The sequence below is a fragment of the Tupaia chinensis genome, unplaced genomic scaffold (genome assembly GCF_000334495.1).
Source record: "Tupaia chinensis unplaced genomic scaffold, TupChi_1.0 Scaffold145860_1, whole genome shotgun sequence".
NCBI classification, from domain to species: Eukaryota; Metazoa; Chordata; class Mammalia; order Scandentia; family Tupaiidae; genus Tupaia; species Tupaia belangeri.
Genome location: NW_006205718.1, coordinates 1,887,413 through 1,901,169, shown reverse-complemented (window position 1 = coordinate 1,901,169; position 13,757 = coordinate 1,887,413). Strand labels below are relative to the sequence as shown.

General features: G+C 51.9%; 1 protein-coding gene across 2 annotated transcripts in view; it reads right to left on the bottom strand.

The window, feature by feature from the left end:
• The window catches only part of EHD3 (EH domain containing 3), a 38,981-nt gene that overhangs the window by 8,296 nt on the left and 16,928 nt on the right, over nucleotides 1-13,757 (bottom strand). Inside the window, exons 3-5 of one of the 2 annotated variants that reach the window (XM_006168529.3) lie at nucleotides 12,327-12,424; nucleotides 1,423-1,559; nucleotides 541-816 (exon numbers count right to left, since the gene is read on the bottom strand). In XM_006168529.3, coding sequence (XP_006168591.1) covers nucleotides 541-816; nucleotides 1,423-1,559; nucleotides 12,327-12,424 — 511 coding nt within the window. Of the gene's footprint in view, nucleotides 1-540; nucleotides 954-1,422; nucleotides 1,560-12,326; nucleotides 12,425-13,757 lie in introns of both variants that reach the window. The other variant, XM_006168530.3, reaches the window with a different exon arrangement.

Here is a 13,757-nt window from a genome sequence, read left to right as displayed (position 1 = left end):
AAGAAAAATGTATCATGACTTCCCTGATGACTTAATACATCACATGGGCAAGGTGAGATTGTGAGGAAGCTAAGGTCAAGGCTGTAATGGGAATGGTAATGGTGGTGCTGTTGCTGGAGACAGTGGCACCAGCTGATGTTTGCTGGGCATGTCTTAAGGTGCCGGTCACTGCAATGAGGGCTTTGACATTCTTTATTTCAATTTACCCTCCCACAACCCTTTCATTTCACAGATGTGGAAAGAGGCACAGAGAGCCTAAAGTCTTTGCTGGGATTGGGACCTTATAGGCAGTAGATAGGGAAGTCAGGCTCCAATCTGGCCATCTGACCCCAGAGCCTATAACTCACCATAACCACCATAATATTCTGCCCCTAGGCTCCAGAGTTGGCATGGCTGACACACACAAGGCAGTGGCTATAGCACACACTCACCTGGGAAGGTAAGAGCCCAGTTGTTGAAGGTAACAACCCTTAGCTCTTGCAGCTGATCTCCAAAATTCAACCCAACTCACTCTGCCAATATCCCTGAGGGCAGCCTCACCTTGGCCAGCCTGGCTCTCTTGATGAGGTCATTGAGCTTACGCAGGGCAGCATTTCGGGGCAGACTCTGGATGTCCCTGAACAGGTCCTGCTCCTCAGCCTCGAAGAGCTTCCGGTTGTCTGGGATGAGGAGAGGGTGGGACCAGAAGGAGCCGATGTAGACCCGGATCACTTCTGGCGTGTTCACAATCTTGCCCAGGGACCACATGAGGGCCCCGTACACCCGCATCAGCTGCTGTGTCTCAATCTGGTCAGCCTTGTTCAGTACCACCCGCATCTTGTCCTCGTGGTTCTTGAGGGCCTTGATGACTTCTGAGAACTCGTCAGAGATGTCCAGCTTATGGGCGTCGAAGAGCAGGATGATGCGGTCCACCCGCTCGGCAAACCACTCAAGGACGGCCGCAAAGTCATACCCTGCCATCAGAGGGACAGTTAGGGTTGGGGTTGGGCCTCTGGGGCCTAGGATAGTGGTTTGGTATGAGTCAGTCAGGTCAGGCATATTACAAATAACATGGTCTGGGGAGTCAAATCTGTGTTCAAATTCCAACTCCTCCACATTTTAACTGTGTGATCTTGAGCAAGTTACTCAGTGTCTTTTAGTGTATGTATATGTGTGTATGTGTTTTCTACAAAGTGAGCATAATGGTACCTAATTAATAGAATTATAAACATAAAAATACACAGAGCCCAGGACTTAATAGATGCCCAGTAAATGCTAGATATTATTAACATCATTACTTCCCTATCTTTGTTTATTGTATTTAGCAGCCAGGGGTCCTGCTAGAAGAGAAACTCTGGACATGTAATTTAAATAAAGATCCAGAAATTCTCTATGAGACCCCCCCCCCCCCCCAATAACCACAAAAATACAAAAATTATAAATCTTGTCCTCGTGGTTCTTGAGGGCCTTGATGACTTCTGAGAACTCGTCAGAGATGTCCAGCTTATGGGCGTCGAAGAGCAGGATGATGCGGTCCACCCGCTCGGCAAACCACTCAAGGACGGCCGCAAAGTCATACCCTGCCATCAGAGGGACAGTTAGGGTTGGGGTTGGGCCTCTGGGGCCTAGGATAGTGGTTTGGTATGAGTCAGTCAGGTCAGGCATATTACAAATAACATGGTCTGGGGAGTCAAATCTGTGTTCAAATTCCAACTCCTCCACATTTTAACTGTGTGATCTTGAGCAAGTTACTCAGTGTCTTTTAGTGTATGTATATGTGTGTATGTGTTTTCTACAAAGTGAGCATAATGGTACCTAATTAATAGAATTATAAACATAAAAATACACAGAGCCCAGGACTTAATAGATGCCCAGTAAATGCTAGATATTATTAACATCATTACTTCCCTATCTTTGTTTATTGTATTTAGCAGCCAGGGGTCCTGCTAGAAGAGAAACTCTGGACATGTAATTTAAATAAAGATCCAGAAATTCTCTATGAGACCCCCCCCCCGCCCAAATGACCATAAAATGTGAGATATTGATAATGGGGCAGACCATGTGCCTCATTGGTCTAGAGGAAATTTTGAGGCTCTTGTACAAACACACTACTTGTTCTCACTCATCTCATGAACTCATGTTCTTCCTTACTCACCCAGCCCAGACTTCCCGACTGTTAAAACCACAAGGGGTTTCTTTCTTAGCAAGGCTGCCACACCTTGGTTATCTAGTGCTGAACATCAGGTCAGGCGAGTTCTATGGGCATCGGAGCACTTGTTCTGCTCAACCCCAAGTAGCTGTGGATCCTGGAGGAGGTAGTGGGAGAGTCTGTGCCCACAGTCTGTATATTCACTGTCATTAAAACTGGAAGAGGTCTTACCTCTTGAGCCTCAGTTTCCTTTTCCATAAAATAGGGACTTGCCAAATGGCATACAGCCTATGAGCAGCAGCACTGGGATGAGAACAGAGGTGTCAAACTTTCCCAATTCGAATCTGAGTGGGTTCTCAGGCCCTCCTTCTGTCACTGTTCCATGCCTCACCTCTGGAATTGAGGTAGGAGCTCTTGCTTGGGCTCTGATGTGATCAGTAGTTTGGCTTTCCATACCATATGGGTTACAAGGGGATACACCCTGGGGACCCAGAGCTCTTTGCCACCATTGAATGGGAAACTAAGCCATTAGGTAAAACCCAGCAGTTCCTGCACAGCCTTACAAAGGGGGCTAGAGACCAGGCAGGGACATTAGGCAACTGCCTGTGTCTGGGTCAGACTTGAGAAGCTCTGGTTGTATAACAAGGATCCTCAGCTAGAGCCTGCAACAGAATCCCCTGCATGGATTGTTAAAACCCAGATGGCTGGACCCCACCCCAAAGTTTTTGATTCAGTAGGGTCCAGGTAGGGCATTCCTTTTCTTTCTTCCTTCCTTTCTCTCTCTCTTTTTTAAAAAGTGTATTTATTAATTGAGAGAGCGAGAGGAAGAGAAAGGGACAGCATCTACTACAGGGTCATGATGCCACAATCCTCCACCCGCAGCCACCCCAGATGACGGGCACACGCAGGCCCAGAGTACTCAGCGAGGTCTCTGGATGTGAACTGGCAACCTCCTCATGTCAGTATGCCTTGCAGAGCATTGCTAGCACTGTGCCACCGTCTAGCCCTCTGATGGTGGGCTCCCAGGAGATACTGATTTTGCTGGTCCCGGAACCACACTTTGAGGACCACCGATTGGTCCATAATACTAGCTAACACTTCTGTAGCTTTTATGAGGTGCCCTGAACTCTTCTAAGTACTTTATAGCCAGAACCTCCTTTAACTTCACAATGACCCTCTGAGGTATAGTCTAATAGTAGCCCCACTTTGCAAATGAGTAAACAGAAATACAAAGAGGTAAAGTAACCCATTGAGGTCACCCAGTTGGTAGGTGGTGGGGATGGGATTCAAATCCAGGAAGGGAACTCCAGAGACAGTATTACAAGGGATACTCCCAAAAAGTTCATAGCAAAATAGAATTAAAATACAAGTTTAATTTGCTGCCAGAAAAAAAAAATTGAAATTCATGTATAAATTTTTGTAATATGTATTTTCCACGAACATTTTGAAGACCCTGCATATTAACCACTCCACTGAGCTAGTGATCAAAAGCTGTCATTTCAGACTAAGCTACAGGCTCAGGTGGAGCAGAGGCTGAGGGCAGGTGGCCCAGGGGAGCTAAGTTTAGAAAGCATTTTCCCTGGTGGCATCTTTTGAACACCCAAGATATATGTAACAGGGGTAGGGTAATGAGCTTAGCAGGGTCAGGAAAACTTGGTGCCCTAAAGCCTCCTGCAGAACTCCTTTCATGTTTTCCTGGTAGCCACCAAGGGAAGTCTAACCCACAAAAGTTAGAAGCCCTACTCTGTCTGAAACCTGCCCACTTCAGCCAATGAAGTGATTCCAGGAATCACTTCCCATGTGATTCTCTCCAAATTTGTCAATTAAAAAGCATTTCAATCAACATAGGAGTTCTCTCACCACGCTCCTGTGGGGTAGGCCGAGGAGGCTAGAAGCAGCTTGGAGACTGAGGGCTCAACTCCCTGATTTACAAATGGGGAAACTGAGGCTAGGAGAGGGGTAGAACTGGCCCAGTGTTATCCAAGTACCACCCCAGGAAGGTCGCTGCTTGGTGAGAACCATGCGAAGTGGAAGCTGGGTATGAACCAGATTTAGGCTTCTCATTTCAGGAGAGGTACCCTCTCAGCCAAAAAGGCCAGGCGCAGGAAGGTGCTGCAGAGTTTGGCTCTGCCTGGTAACGAGGCAAGACACCATCAGTCCCACCTCAGAGAAGTCTGCAGGAGCTCTGTGTGGTCCACATCTCAGACAAGGCCACCCTGCCTGTAGCACGTGGCCATGGGGCATGGTCCCTGGGTCTCCAGGTTCAGCTCTGTCTCTGTTGGCAGGCGTTCACATTGTTACCTAGCTCTCCTCACCACCCCTTTGAGGTCCGCAGCATGAGGCGTTTCATCATTGCCAGAGGAGGCAGCTGAGGTGGAGAGTAACTGGTTACACAGCCTGTGAGTAGGGGGCAGGCTGGACCTGGCACAGGGCTCTGGGTTCACTGCAGTGGCACCGTGCAGCAGCCCTTCCATGACTGGCCGCCTACCATCCTCCTTCCCTCGCAGAGCCTGAGCATTCCCACTTCAGGTGGGCCTGTATCCTCCCCTCCCTAGGGAGGGCTCCAGCCTATTTTTAACCTTCCTTTCTGCACAGCCTGAGGCAAGGCAGCTCTTACCTCCTAAGGGCAGTTCTTCAGAGCAATGGGCAGAAAGGGGCCAGAGGGCTCAGAAATCAGGGCAGCCTGACCTCCTGCCCCATCCCCACCCCTGAAAACAGGCCAGAGCATCATGTTCTGGTGCTGGCAAGCTCAGCCCACCAGGGCAGGTGGGAAGGGCAGTCAGGCTCAGCGGTCTCAGGAACTCTACATAGGATCCTACGTCCAGAGCTGATGAAGATTAACCCTGGCAGTGCCAGCCATGGGGAGGCATTGTGGGAAGAGCACACTGCTGCATCCTCCTATCCATGCACTGGGTTGCGGCACAGCTGGCGCAGGCACCAGGCTGCCCTTTACTGACAAGGAGATGGAGGTTTACAGAGGGTGAGAATGGGTTCAAGGCCATGGCAGCAGGAGACAAAGTCAGGACCAGAACTTGGGTCTACCAAATCCAGCACGGTACCCATCTTTCCATGGGCTGCGGTGAAGAAAAGAGGCTCCAGTCCCTGATGACACCAACCATTAAGAGCAGGCTGTGTCTACATAGGGGTTGGGTCCCCACAACCTGATCATCCCCAGTCTGGGTGGGGTGGGAGAGGGCATAGCTTATCTGTGTTGCCAGAACAGCCCCTGTCCCCTGCCCACTCCTGCCTCCCCCACCTCCCACTGGGTCAGGTGCCTCTCGGTGGTCTTGTAGCCGTCATGCTTTGGCTGGTTCCCTGCTCATTCTGCTGAATCATCCCCACCACACTGGGAGCTGGGCAGGCAGGGCAGGGGCAGCACCTCATCCTTCTGGACTTGCCTGCCCAGCAGGGCACCTGGCACAGCAGGTACTCTCCCAGTATTTGCTGAACAGAACTGAAATGGGAGACCCGTTCCACGTGCTACCCTGGGAGACAGTAGACAAGACTTCTCTGGTTTCTAAGTCGGAACCCACCAGTAACTTGGTCATAGAGTTGTTATGAGGATTCGATCAAATCTGAGGATGCAGGTGATACTCTGATTGTGAACCTGGCTATTCTTATTGCCCCACTCCTCCTTCATAAGTATCTCCCTCTAAGCACCTGTTTCCATGAGATGGGATGGGCTCCAACAGGGTACCTGAGGGGCACTGGTCTGGGTGAGCTCACCTCTAGCTTCTGCTCGTTCATTAACTTGCTGTGTGTTCTTGGGCAAGCAGCCTCCCCTCTCTGGTCCTTGGTGTCTTTGCTTGTGTTATACCAGGGTGTTTGGGCCAGATGACCTCTGAGCTTCCTTTGTCAGTTTATGGCTTTCTGCTTGTAAGACTGGAGGTGTGTGTGTGTGGTGTGTGTGAGTGTGCTTGGGGGTTTATACAATAAGATGGATGAAGATTAACTACAAGGAAGACTTCATGGGCACAGTGAGAAAAGAAGGCTGGAGGCCTTGAGGATGCCTATGGGAAGTCTGCTCAGGCCTGAGGACAGGTAGATGGCTCCTAGGAACCCTTTTATGATTGTTTAAGCACACAGGCCTCTGAGTTACCCTCTTACTTTTATGAATTCTGCATGTCCTGGCAAGCTGCTATCAAATTACAAACTAATGCCAGGAGTTTTCTCCCTGGTGTGGCTGTGAAGACCATGACTATCAAGCAAGGACTCCTTGGGATTCCTCTGAAGCTCAATCGCCCTGCTCCTGGCTAATTGAGAGCCCATGGGACCTCTAGGATGGACGTGTAGTTGGTTCTGTGGCCTGGGCTTATGTGTATATTCAGGAATGGCGACATCCTCAAAGCACAGACTGGGCCCAGTAAGGAAAAAGGGCACAGGGTTACCATTCCCATTTTTTGTTTTTCTTTCCTTTTCCCTTTTTTTGTTTTAAATTGCAAGAAGATGTGTGCACTTGCCAGAGACAGAGAGACAGAGAGAGGGAGAAAGCACCTCCCAGTGAGGTGTGGTCATGCCGCAGTCCCTCCTCTATGTCTCCATTTTGTTAGGATTTTGAACACACATACACATGTGCCCAGCAGTTTTCAAGCCTTTGGGGCTGGGATTCAAACTGCAGTTGATCATGTGGGATCTGACTCCTTTAACATTAGGCTACGGGGTCAGCCCCCATTTATTCTCTGTGTGGCCTTGGGCAAGTCTGCACCTCAGTTTCTTTCAGCTGCAAATGGGGATAATAGCAGCTGTTTGAGTGAGGGATCCATGGTAGAGCCATGACCTCAGAGTCCAATAGCGCAAGCGCAGAGGGGCTAGACTCAGCCTGGGGAGAGCGGCACACCCCTCCAGTAACAGATCCTTCCTCTTCCCAGTCCTGGGGATGACTCTAATATCCGACATAGCAGCTTTTGAGCACCTGTGGCAGCTGAGGGTTCATGAAATATGAGCTGATGGAGTGGGAGGTGGGCTGAGATTTGAGCCGCAGGAGAGCAGAGACGCTACCCTTCCTAGAATTCCTTGTAGCCAATCTGCTGGCTTTAGGAGATCTGGTTTGCAGTCCTCAGGCACAGAGGCTGGGCTGCCTGCTGGCATCTATGTCTCCCTGCACCCTCAGGCTCCAGAGGACTGGAAAGAAAGCATTTCTAAGTAATGTCAGGGAGGAAGAAACCAATGCAACAAACATGCAGAGAAGGCAACTCTTCATCGTCCAACGGCTTCCTTCAGAGACTGAAACGCAGTGCGGGCACTGACTGACAAGGCTGCACATTGCTTTGCACTTTCAGCTGCAGACCTCATTCGATTCTAGTAACTCTCCATATGCCAGGAGGTAAATAGGCATGTGCCTTTTATGGGGGAGGGAGTGAGGATACGGAGAGGTTAAGGGGTTTGCCCAAGCTCACACAGCCAGGAGGGGGCAATGCAAGGCAAGAACCCAGATCCTTGATTCCCAGTCTACATTCTCTTCTTTGTGCACAGTTGAGTGCGAGCCTGGAACTGCCAGGCACACACTTGCAGCGGATACAGGGAAAGCATCTCCCCCAGAGATCTCTATCAAGATTTTAAGACATTTTAGCAGACAAGAAATAACTTTCCAAGGTATGGGAATATTTTAGCTGCCAATGGGGGAATCACCACCCTAGATGCCTTAGGAAGTAACTGCAGAGTGGCCTGAGCAGACCACCACAGGCCTCAGAGGAGCACAGAGCCACCTGGAAAGCCTTTAGAAGGGCTCAGGAATGGCCTATGTGGGTGCTCCCACAGGCATACAGTAGCACATAGTCTGGGGAGCCTCAGAGGCCCTCAAGTGTGGCCCAGTTCCAATGAGGGTGCCTGGAATAGCCCAGTCCCTTTAGGGTCTGACCCCAAAGACATCCCCTGCAAAGGAAACCAGAGGAGACGTTAGCTCTCATTTCTAGCCTCTGCATGGGCAGTGATGGTAATGGGCTGAAAGCCACTGGCCTTGCAACTGGGAGACCAGAGTTCCCACTCTGGCTGTGTGCCCTGGGCCAGGTCCACCTGCTCTGGCCCTGTGGAGCTCACCTGTGCAGGAAAGGGCCCACTAGTTGGAGCTTCCAGCTGCATAGTCTCCGACAGGAGCTCAAAGTCCCAGGGGCTGTTGTTTTAGGGTGGGGCTGGTGGTTCTTTCTCAGTGAGAAGCAGCCAGGAAATACGATTCTCAGTGTGAGGACATTCAGTCTTCTGGAGCCTCCCACCTCTGCTGCATCCTGACTTCTTCCCAGTAGTGAGCCCTGACACATCCTGTTGCTTCCAGCAACTGCCTCCCTGCACACCCCAGGGCATCTTCATCCAGACACAAATGCTGGCCAGAGACCTCTAGACTCAGCTTCCCGTATGCCCCTCCCTTTGTCCAAGATACACACCCACTGGGCCCTGGCAGGCACACGCCTTGTGCAAGGACCACACTGGTGGGCCCTAGCTGGAGCCTATGTGCTCCTGAGGCCTGGGAGCAGCTCGCTTTGCAGGGTAGAGCATCAAATGTGGATCATCAGTGCTTGTGAGCTGACCTGATAGTCTTGCTCCTTTTCCTAGAGAGACACAGACCCGTCTAGACTCACCATAGCCCTGGCCTGAGGCTTGGTGAGTGGAATGTGGACTGAATTTCAGGCTGTACCTGTCCTTCACTTAAGCTCCCTCTCTCAGCATGGTCAGTAGGACTCTCCATGGACCCTAATGTGGCCTGCCCTGAGCTGCCAGAGAAAGGGAAGAAGTGCCAAATCTGCTCTGAGAGCCTCAGAAGCTGTGACAAAGCAAGTTTGGTGCGATGCACAGGTTTGTGTGCATATGCAGGAGCTGAGGGGTGTGTGCCTGTGTGTGTAAGGGTCTAGGTATAAACTAGAACTACAGGTTCTGTGGCTGGTTGTGAGGAAGGATGGCGAGGGGCTCTACACACTGGAATCTTCTTTCTTTGGGGTCTCACTGATAAGCGAGGGTGTCTAATGCCCTCCCCCTGACTTTCCTGGTCTCTTCATGGCACTGTGGTCAGCCCTATCCAGGCTGGCAATGCAGTGTTGGTGCCCAGCCCCCAGCTCTTGCTTTATCATGGGTTGCTCAGGAGGGCAGAGAACAAACACGCCTGCAGAGCTGTTCCTGAGGGCTTCACTTCTTCCGAGGTGAGCAGGACCGAGTGTGGGGTGGGATGAGATAGACACTACAGGCAAAAACCCTGCATACCCAGTTTGTATAGGGTAGCTACTGAGGTTCAAAGACAAAGGCAGGAGAGAAGGTAGAGGACAGGGAAATAATGGAGTGGGATGGAAGCTGCAGAAGACAGGAGTCCCTGCGGTGGGGCTGTCAGTGCAGCTGCACAGGTTGTGTACTGCACAACTACAAAAGAAACCATTCACAGACTCTAGGCTGTATGGAGGGCAGCCCTGGCAGGCAGACGAGGGAGGAAGAAGGGAGCTGAGGTCTTGTTTCCATTACAGTCTGTGGCCCTCAGATGAAGGTGTGTGATGCATATTGGCACCTTGTGTTAACTCATTGGGGCTCAGGGAGAAAATGTGAACTGTTGGGACCACACAGATCCCAGAACCACACAGTTCTGGGCTAATGCCCAGAACTCAGAAACATTAGAGTAGTGCCCCCAGAGGCTGCAGTCCTGGGCCGTCTCATCCTAATCACTCTGCATGGCCTTGTAGGTTACGCACCATGCCCTGCCCCATCCCCTGGGCAGTTTAGCTTGAGAAGCCCTGGCTCTCCAAGCCCTCTTTGAGGAGACATGGGCTGGCTGCCCATGGAAAGTGTGAATCCCCTTTAGGTCTAAACTCAGGATAAGTCCCAGCTGAACCACTTGGGGTAGGTGGGGCCAGTTAGGAAGGAAGGGTTGTTTAGGGAAACAAACAGAAGCAAGACAGAGAACCACCCAAGCTGCCCTCCACAGACGCTGTTCCTGAGCCAGGTACTGACAACAGATAGGTAAGCTAGAAAGAGGAGGAAGAGAGGAGACGCCTCTTTCTTCCCAGGCTGTGGGTTCTAGAGCTTCAGACCAGCTCCACCGCACAGCCCAGAGTTCGTGGGCTGAGGGACCCAGGCTTCATAGAGGACACTAGGGCTGCCAATGACAGCACATCCCCTGACTCAGCTGCTTCCTCCTTGTCTCCCTCCCAGGGTCATGTCCCAAGTGAAATGGGAGGTAGGGTGGGGCTCTCCTGCTCAGGAGTCCCACCCCCTCCACTTCTCCAGGGTGATTCCCCCCTTGAACCTGGCCCTTGGGCTGGCTGCTGTGGTGGTGCTCTCTGCCTGTCTGTCCTCTCCACCTGGCCAAGGCTGGCTTTGCTGCTCTTGCACAGCCACTATGCACCCCTGAATGACAGAGCCTCTGGTCCTGCTACCCCGCCTCTTCAGAAGAGAAGCCCAGGTGGCAGGCAGGAGCACTAGAGGCCTGCACTTGGGCCAAGGGCCTGCGCCCCTTGGCTCCATCTGTGTGTAGCTAGGGGAATGCCCGCTTGTCACTCTGTGACTCCTCTCAGGGGCCTGGTGAGGAGCGGGCACTGGCTTGGACAGCCCACGTCACTGTGGAAACAGGTTTCTGGGCTCCCACTATAGTGGAATAGACATGGACAGGATAGCCCTATGCCCACACCAGCTGGAGCCACAGAAAACAGAGAGGGCTGAGGCGCATGCCACAGGAGAAGCAGGCAGTCACCTCAGGTCAATGCTGGCGAGAGTTCACCGCTTCCCAGAGAACTCTTGCCAGCCCAAAGCCTCCCCTTCCCAGAGGCTGACTTCCTGGTGCTGATTTGGCTCCAATCCCAGCTCCAATATTGGGGTGGGTGTGACTTCATCTAATTTTCTTGCCAGAAGTAGCACACATGGCACAGGAAGGGTAGGGGGCTAGCCAGGGCACACGGCAGGAGAAGTGGCAGGGGGGGGGGGGGGGGGGGGCCCCGGGGGGGGGCGTGGGAGCCAAGGGGACCGGCTTCCACCCAAGGGCAGTGTGGAGTCCTTGGGTACTACGTGACTTCACAGAGGACTGGCCCTGGCTTGGACAGCCCACGTCACTGTGGAAACAGGTTTCTGGGCTCCCACTATAGTGGAATAGACATGGACAGGATAGCCCTATGCCCACACCAGCTGGAGCCACAGAAAACAGAGAGGGCTGAGGCGCATGCCACAGGAGAAGCAGGCAGTCACCTCAGGTCAATGCTGGCGAGAGTTCACCGCTTCCCAGAGAACTCTTGCCAGCCCAAAGCCTCCCCTTCCCAGAGGCTGACTTCCTGGTGCTGATTTGGCTCCAATCCCAGCTCCAATATTGGGGTGGGTGTGACTTCATCTAATTTTCTTGCCAGAAGTAGCACACATGGCACAGGAAGGGTAGGGGGCTAGCCAGGGCACACGGCAGGAGAAGTGGCAGGAGAGGTGGGGCTGGGAGCCCAGAGTGGCTATTTTTATCTTTTTATAGCATCAGTCTGGCATTTCAGAGCTGGAACAAAACCAATGGGAATGACGACAATGACGATGATCTACAGATCTTAGGTTTATTGGACGCTTGCTGTGTGCCAGGCAGAAGGCATTTTCACCTACAGTATCCCCTGCTCAAACCACCCTAAAAGATAGATGGTAATGTTCACCCTTTCCCCATTTTACAGATGAAATAACTGAAATAAAGATAAAGAAACCTGCCAGAGGTCATTCCACCCAGAGGTGGCAGTGGCAGGCTGGCTCCAGAATTGTCACCTCTCCACCATGCTGGGCAACCTCCCTTAAGGAGCAGTTACCCCACAGTGGTCTGAAGAGAACAGTCTCAGAGTGCTTTCATGGGCCTGAGGCACTCACTGCGGTGAGCTGAGGTTCTCCATAAGCGTTTGGCTTCCTGCAGAGCTACAAGCTACCCCGGGAGCAGTGATGGCAGGAACCCAAGAAGCAAGCCAGGCTCTGGGCCATGGAAGGTGCCTCTTGGAGAATGAATAAGCTGGATGAGATCAGTAAGGCAAGTACTGATGTTTCCATTTTCCAGATGAGAAGATGACGGCTGGCAGTCTCCTGAGTGGATGTGGATTTGTCTGCTCGCCCCTGTCTAGGTAGGCCTGCTGATGTAAAATGCCCCAATAGCACAGGAGGAGTGGCCACTCACAGAGGGACAGCAAGGTCTCGGGTGCTTCTCTTCTGGCATAGAACAGAGAGAATGCACCTGAACATACCACATGGCCCAGAGCCAACAGCTGCCGGGCACTGCGCTTACCTCGGCTGATCCTCTGCTTCTCCCCGGAGAGGATCCCTGGCGTGTCGATGACGCTGATGCTCTCCAGCACAGGGTTGGGCAGTTGGGCACACACGAACCTGCAGGGGCAGGAGGAAACCCGGCTGAGCTGCTGTCTTCTGGAGGTCCAGGTCTCCTGACTCAGTCCCAGCGCTCAAACACCTGGGCCTCTTTCAGGTGCATCACAGTGGACTGCTGAAGGCTTCCAGCTCACTGTGGGCTCCTGAGTTGCACGCCGTGGCTGACAACCCAGCCAGGACCCCAGTTCTCTTGAATGTTTTAAAGCGCGCAGCATCTACCTGTAACCAAAGTCTTGCTCTGAGTCCTCTGCCCCAAGTACCTACTTAGTTTTCAGTCAGCTATCTCCCTTCACTTGGCTTGACACCCTCTTGGAACCTTGGCTTCTTTAGAGAGTCCATGTGAAGCCCTGCCTCTTCTTTGTACCGGGCTCCTAGGAACTGGGGCAGGAGGAACTGTGAGGGATGGTCTTAAACCATCGCTGCACACAGAATCAGGGGTGGGGGTCCCCCTTCTGATTCCATTCTCATTGGCAAAATCACTCTGCTTGTTGGTGTATGTCTTCATTTGTAAATGGAGTGTCATGCAACAAGGTTACTAAAGCCCTGCTCTGTGCAAGAGAGGGGTGCCATGGGGCTGAGGATCACAAGCCTGGCTGACTTAAAATGTAGACTTCCAGGCACCAGGCCAGACTCAGAGCCCCAGCAGTGGGCTGCAGGAACTTTGAGGAAGCTCCCTGGGTGATCCTGGGGCAGCCACAGTTCCTGCTTGTGAACTCTTCTTGTTGGGGATACCAAGATCTTTAGACCTCGATCCTTGTCCCAAGGGAGCACAGTCTGGTGGAGGAGAGGAGGCTTGTACATCGGCAACCACAATAAAAAGTGCAAAGGGACCAGCACCCTGTGGGAAATCAGACGAAGGGTTTAGAAAATCCAATGCAGGCAGATGGCTTCAGGGAGGCCTTCCAGAAGGAGGCGGCACTGGAGCTGGCCTTGGTAAGTCACATCACCCAGGAATGTTTACTTGGGTATCTAAAGGCCCAACACCATTATTAGGATAGTGGGCAAGCCTTAATTAAGAGGAGCAGGGGAGGGGAGTTGATGAAAGATATGAAGCAGGACTGCTAGAAAGGGGAGTGGCAGCAAAAGGGGAAAGTGACAGACAATTGATTCATACTTTTCAGTTTGGTAGAAATAAAGTTCTATTTCTGCCTTTTTTTTTTTTTTCTTTTTAAACCAAGCTTCATTGAAGCTGGTGGCACACAGAAGAGAGCTGCCCTGGTCCCTGCTGTCTTTTGTGGACATGCCTGGCAGACCCCTGCTCAGTGTAAGACGCACCATCTCAGCTTTGATTGTTGCTGAAGAGTCACAAAACCTGATATTGTTATCCGTCATG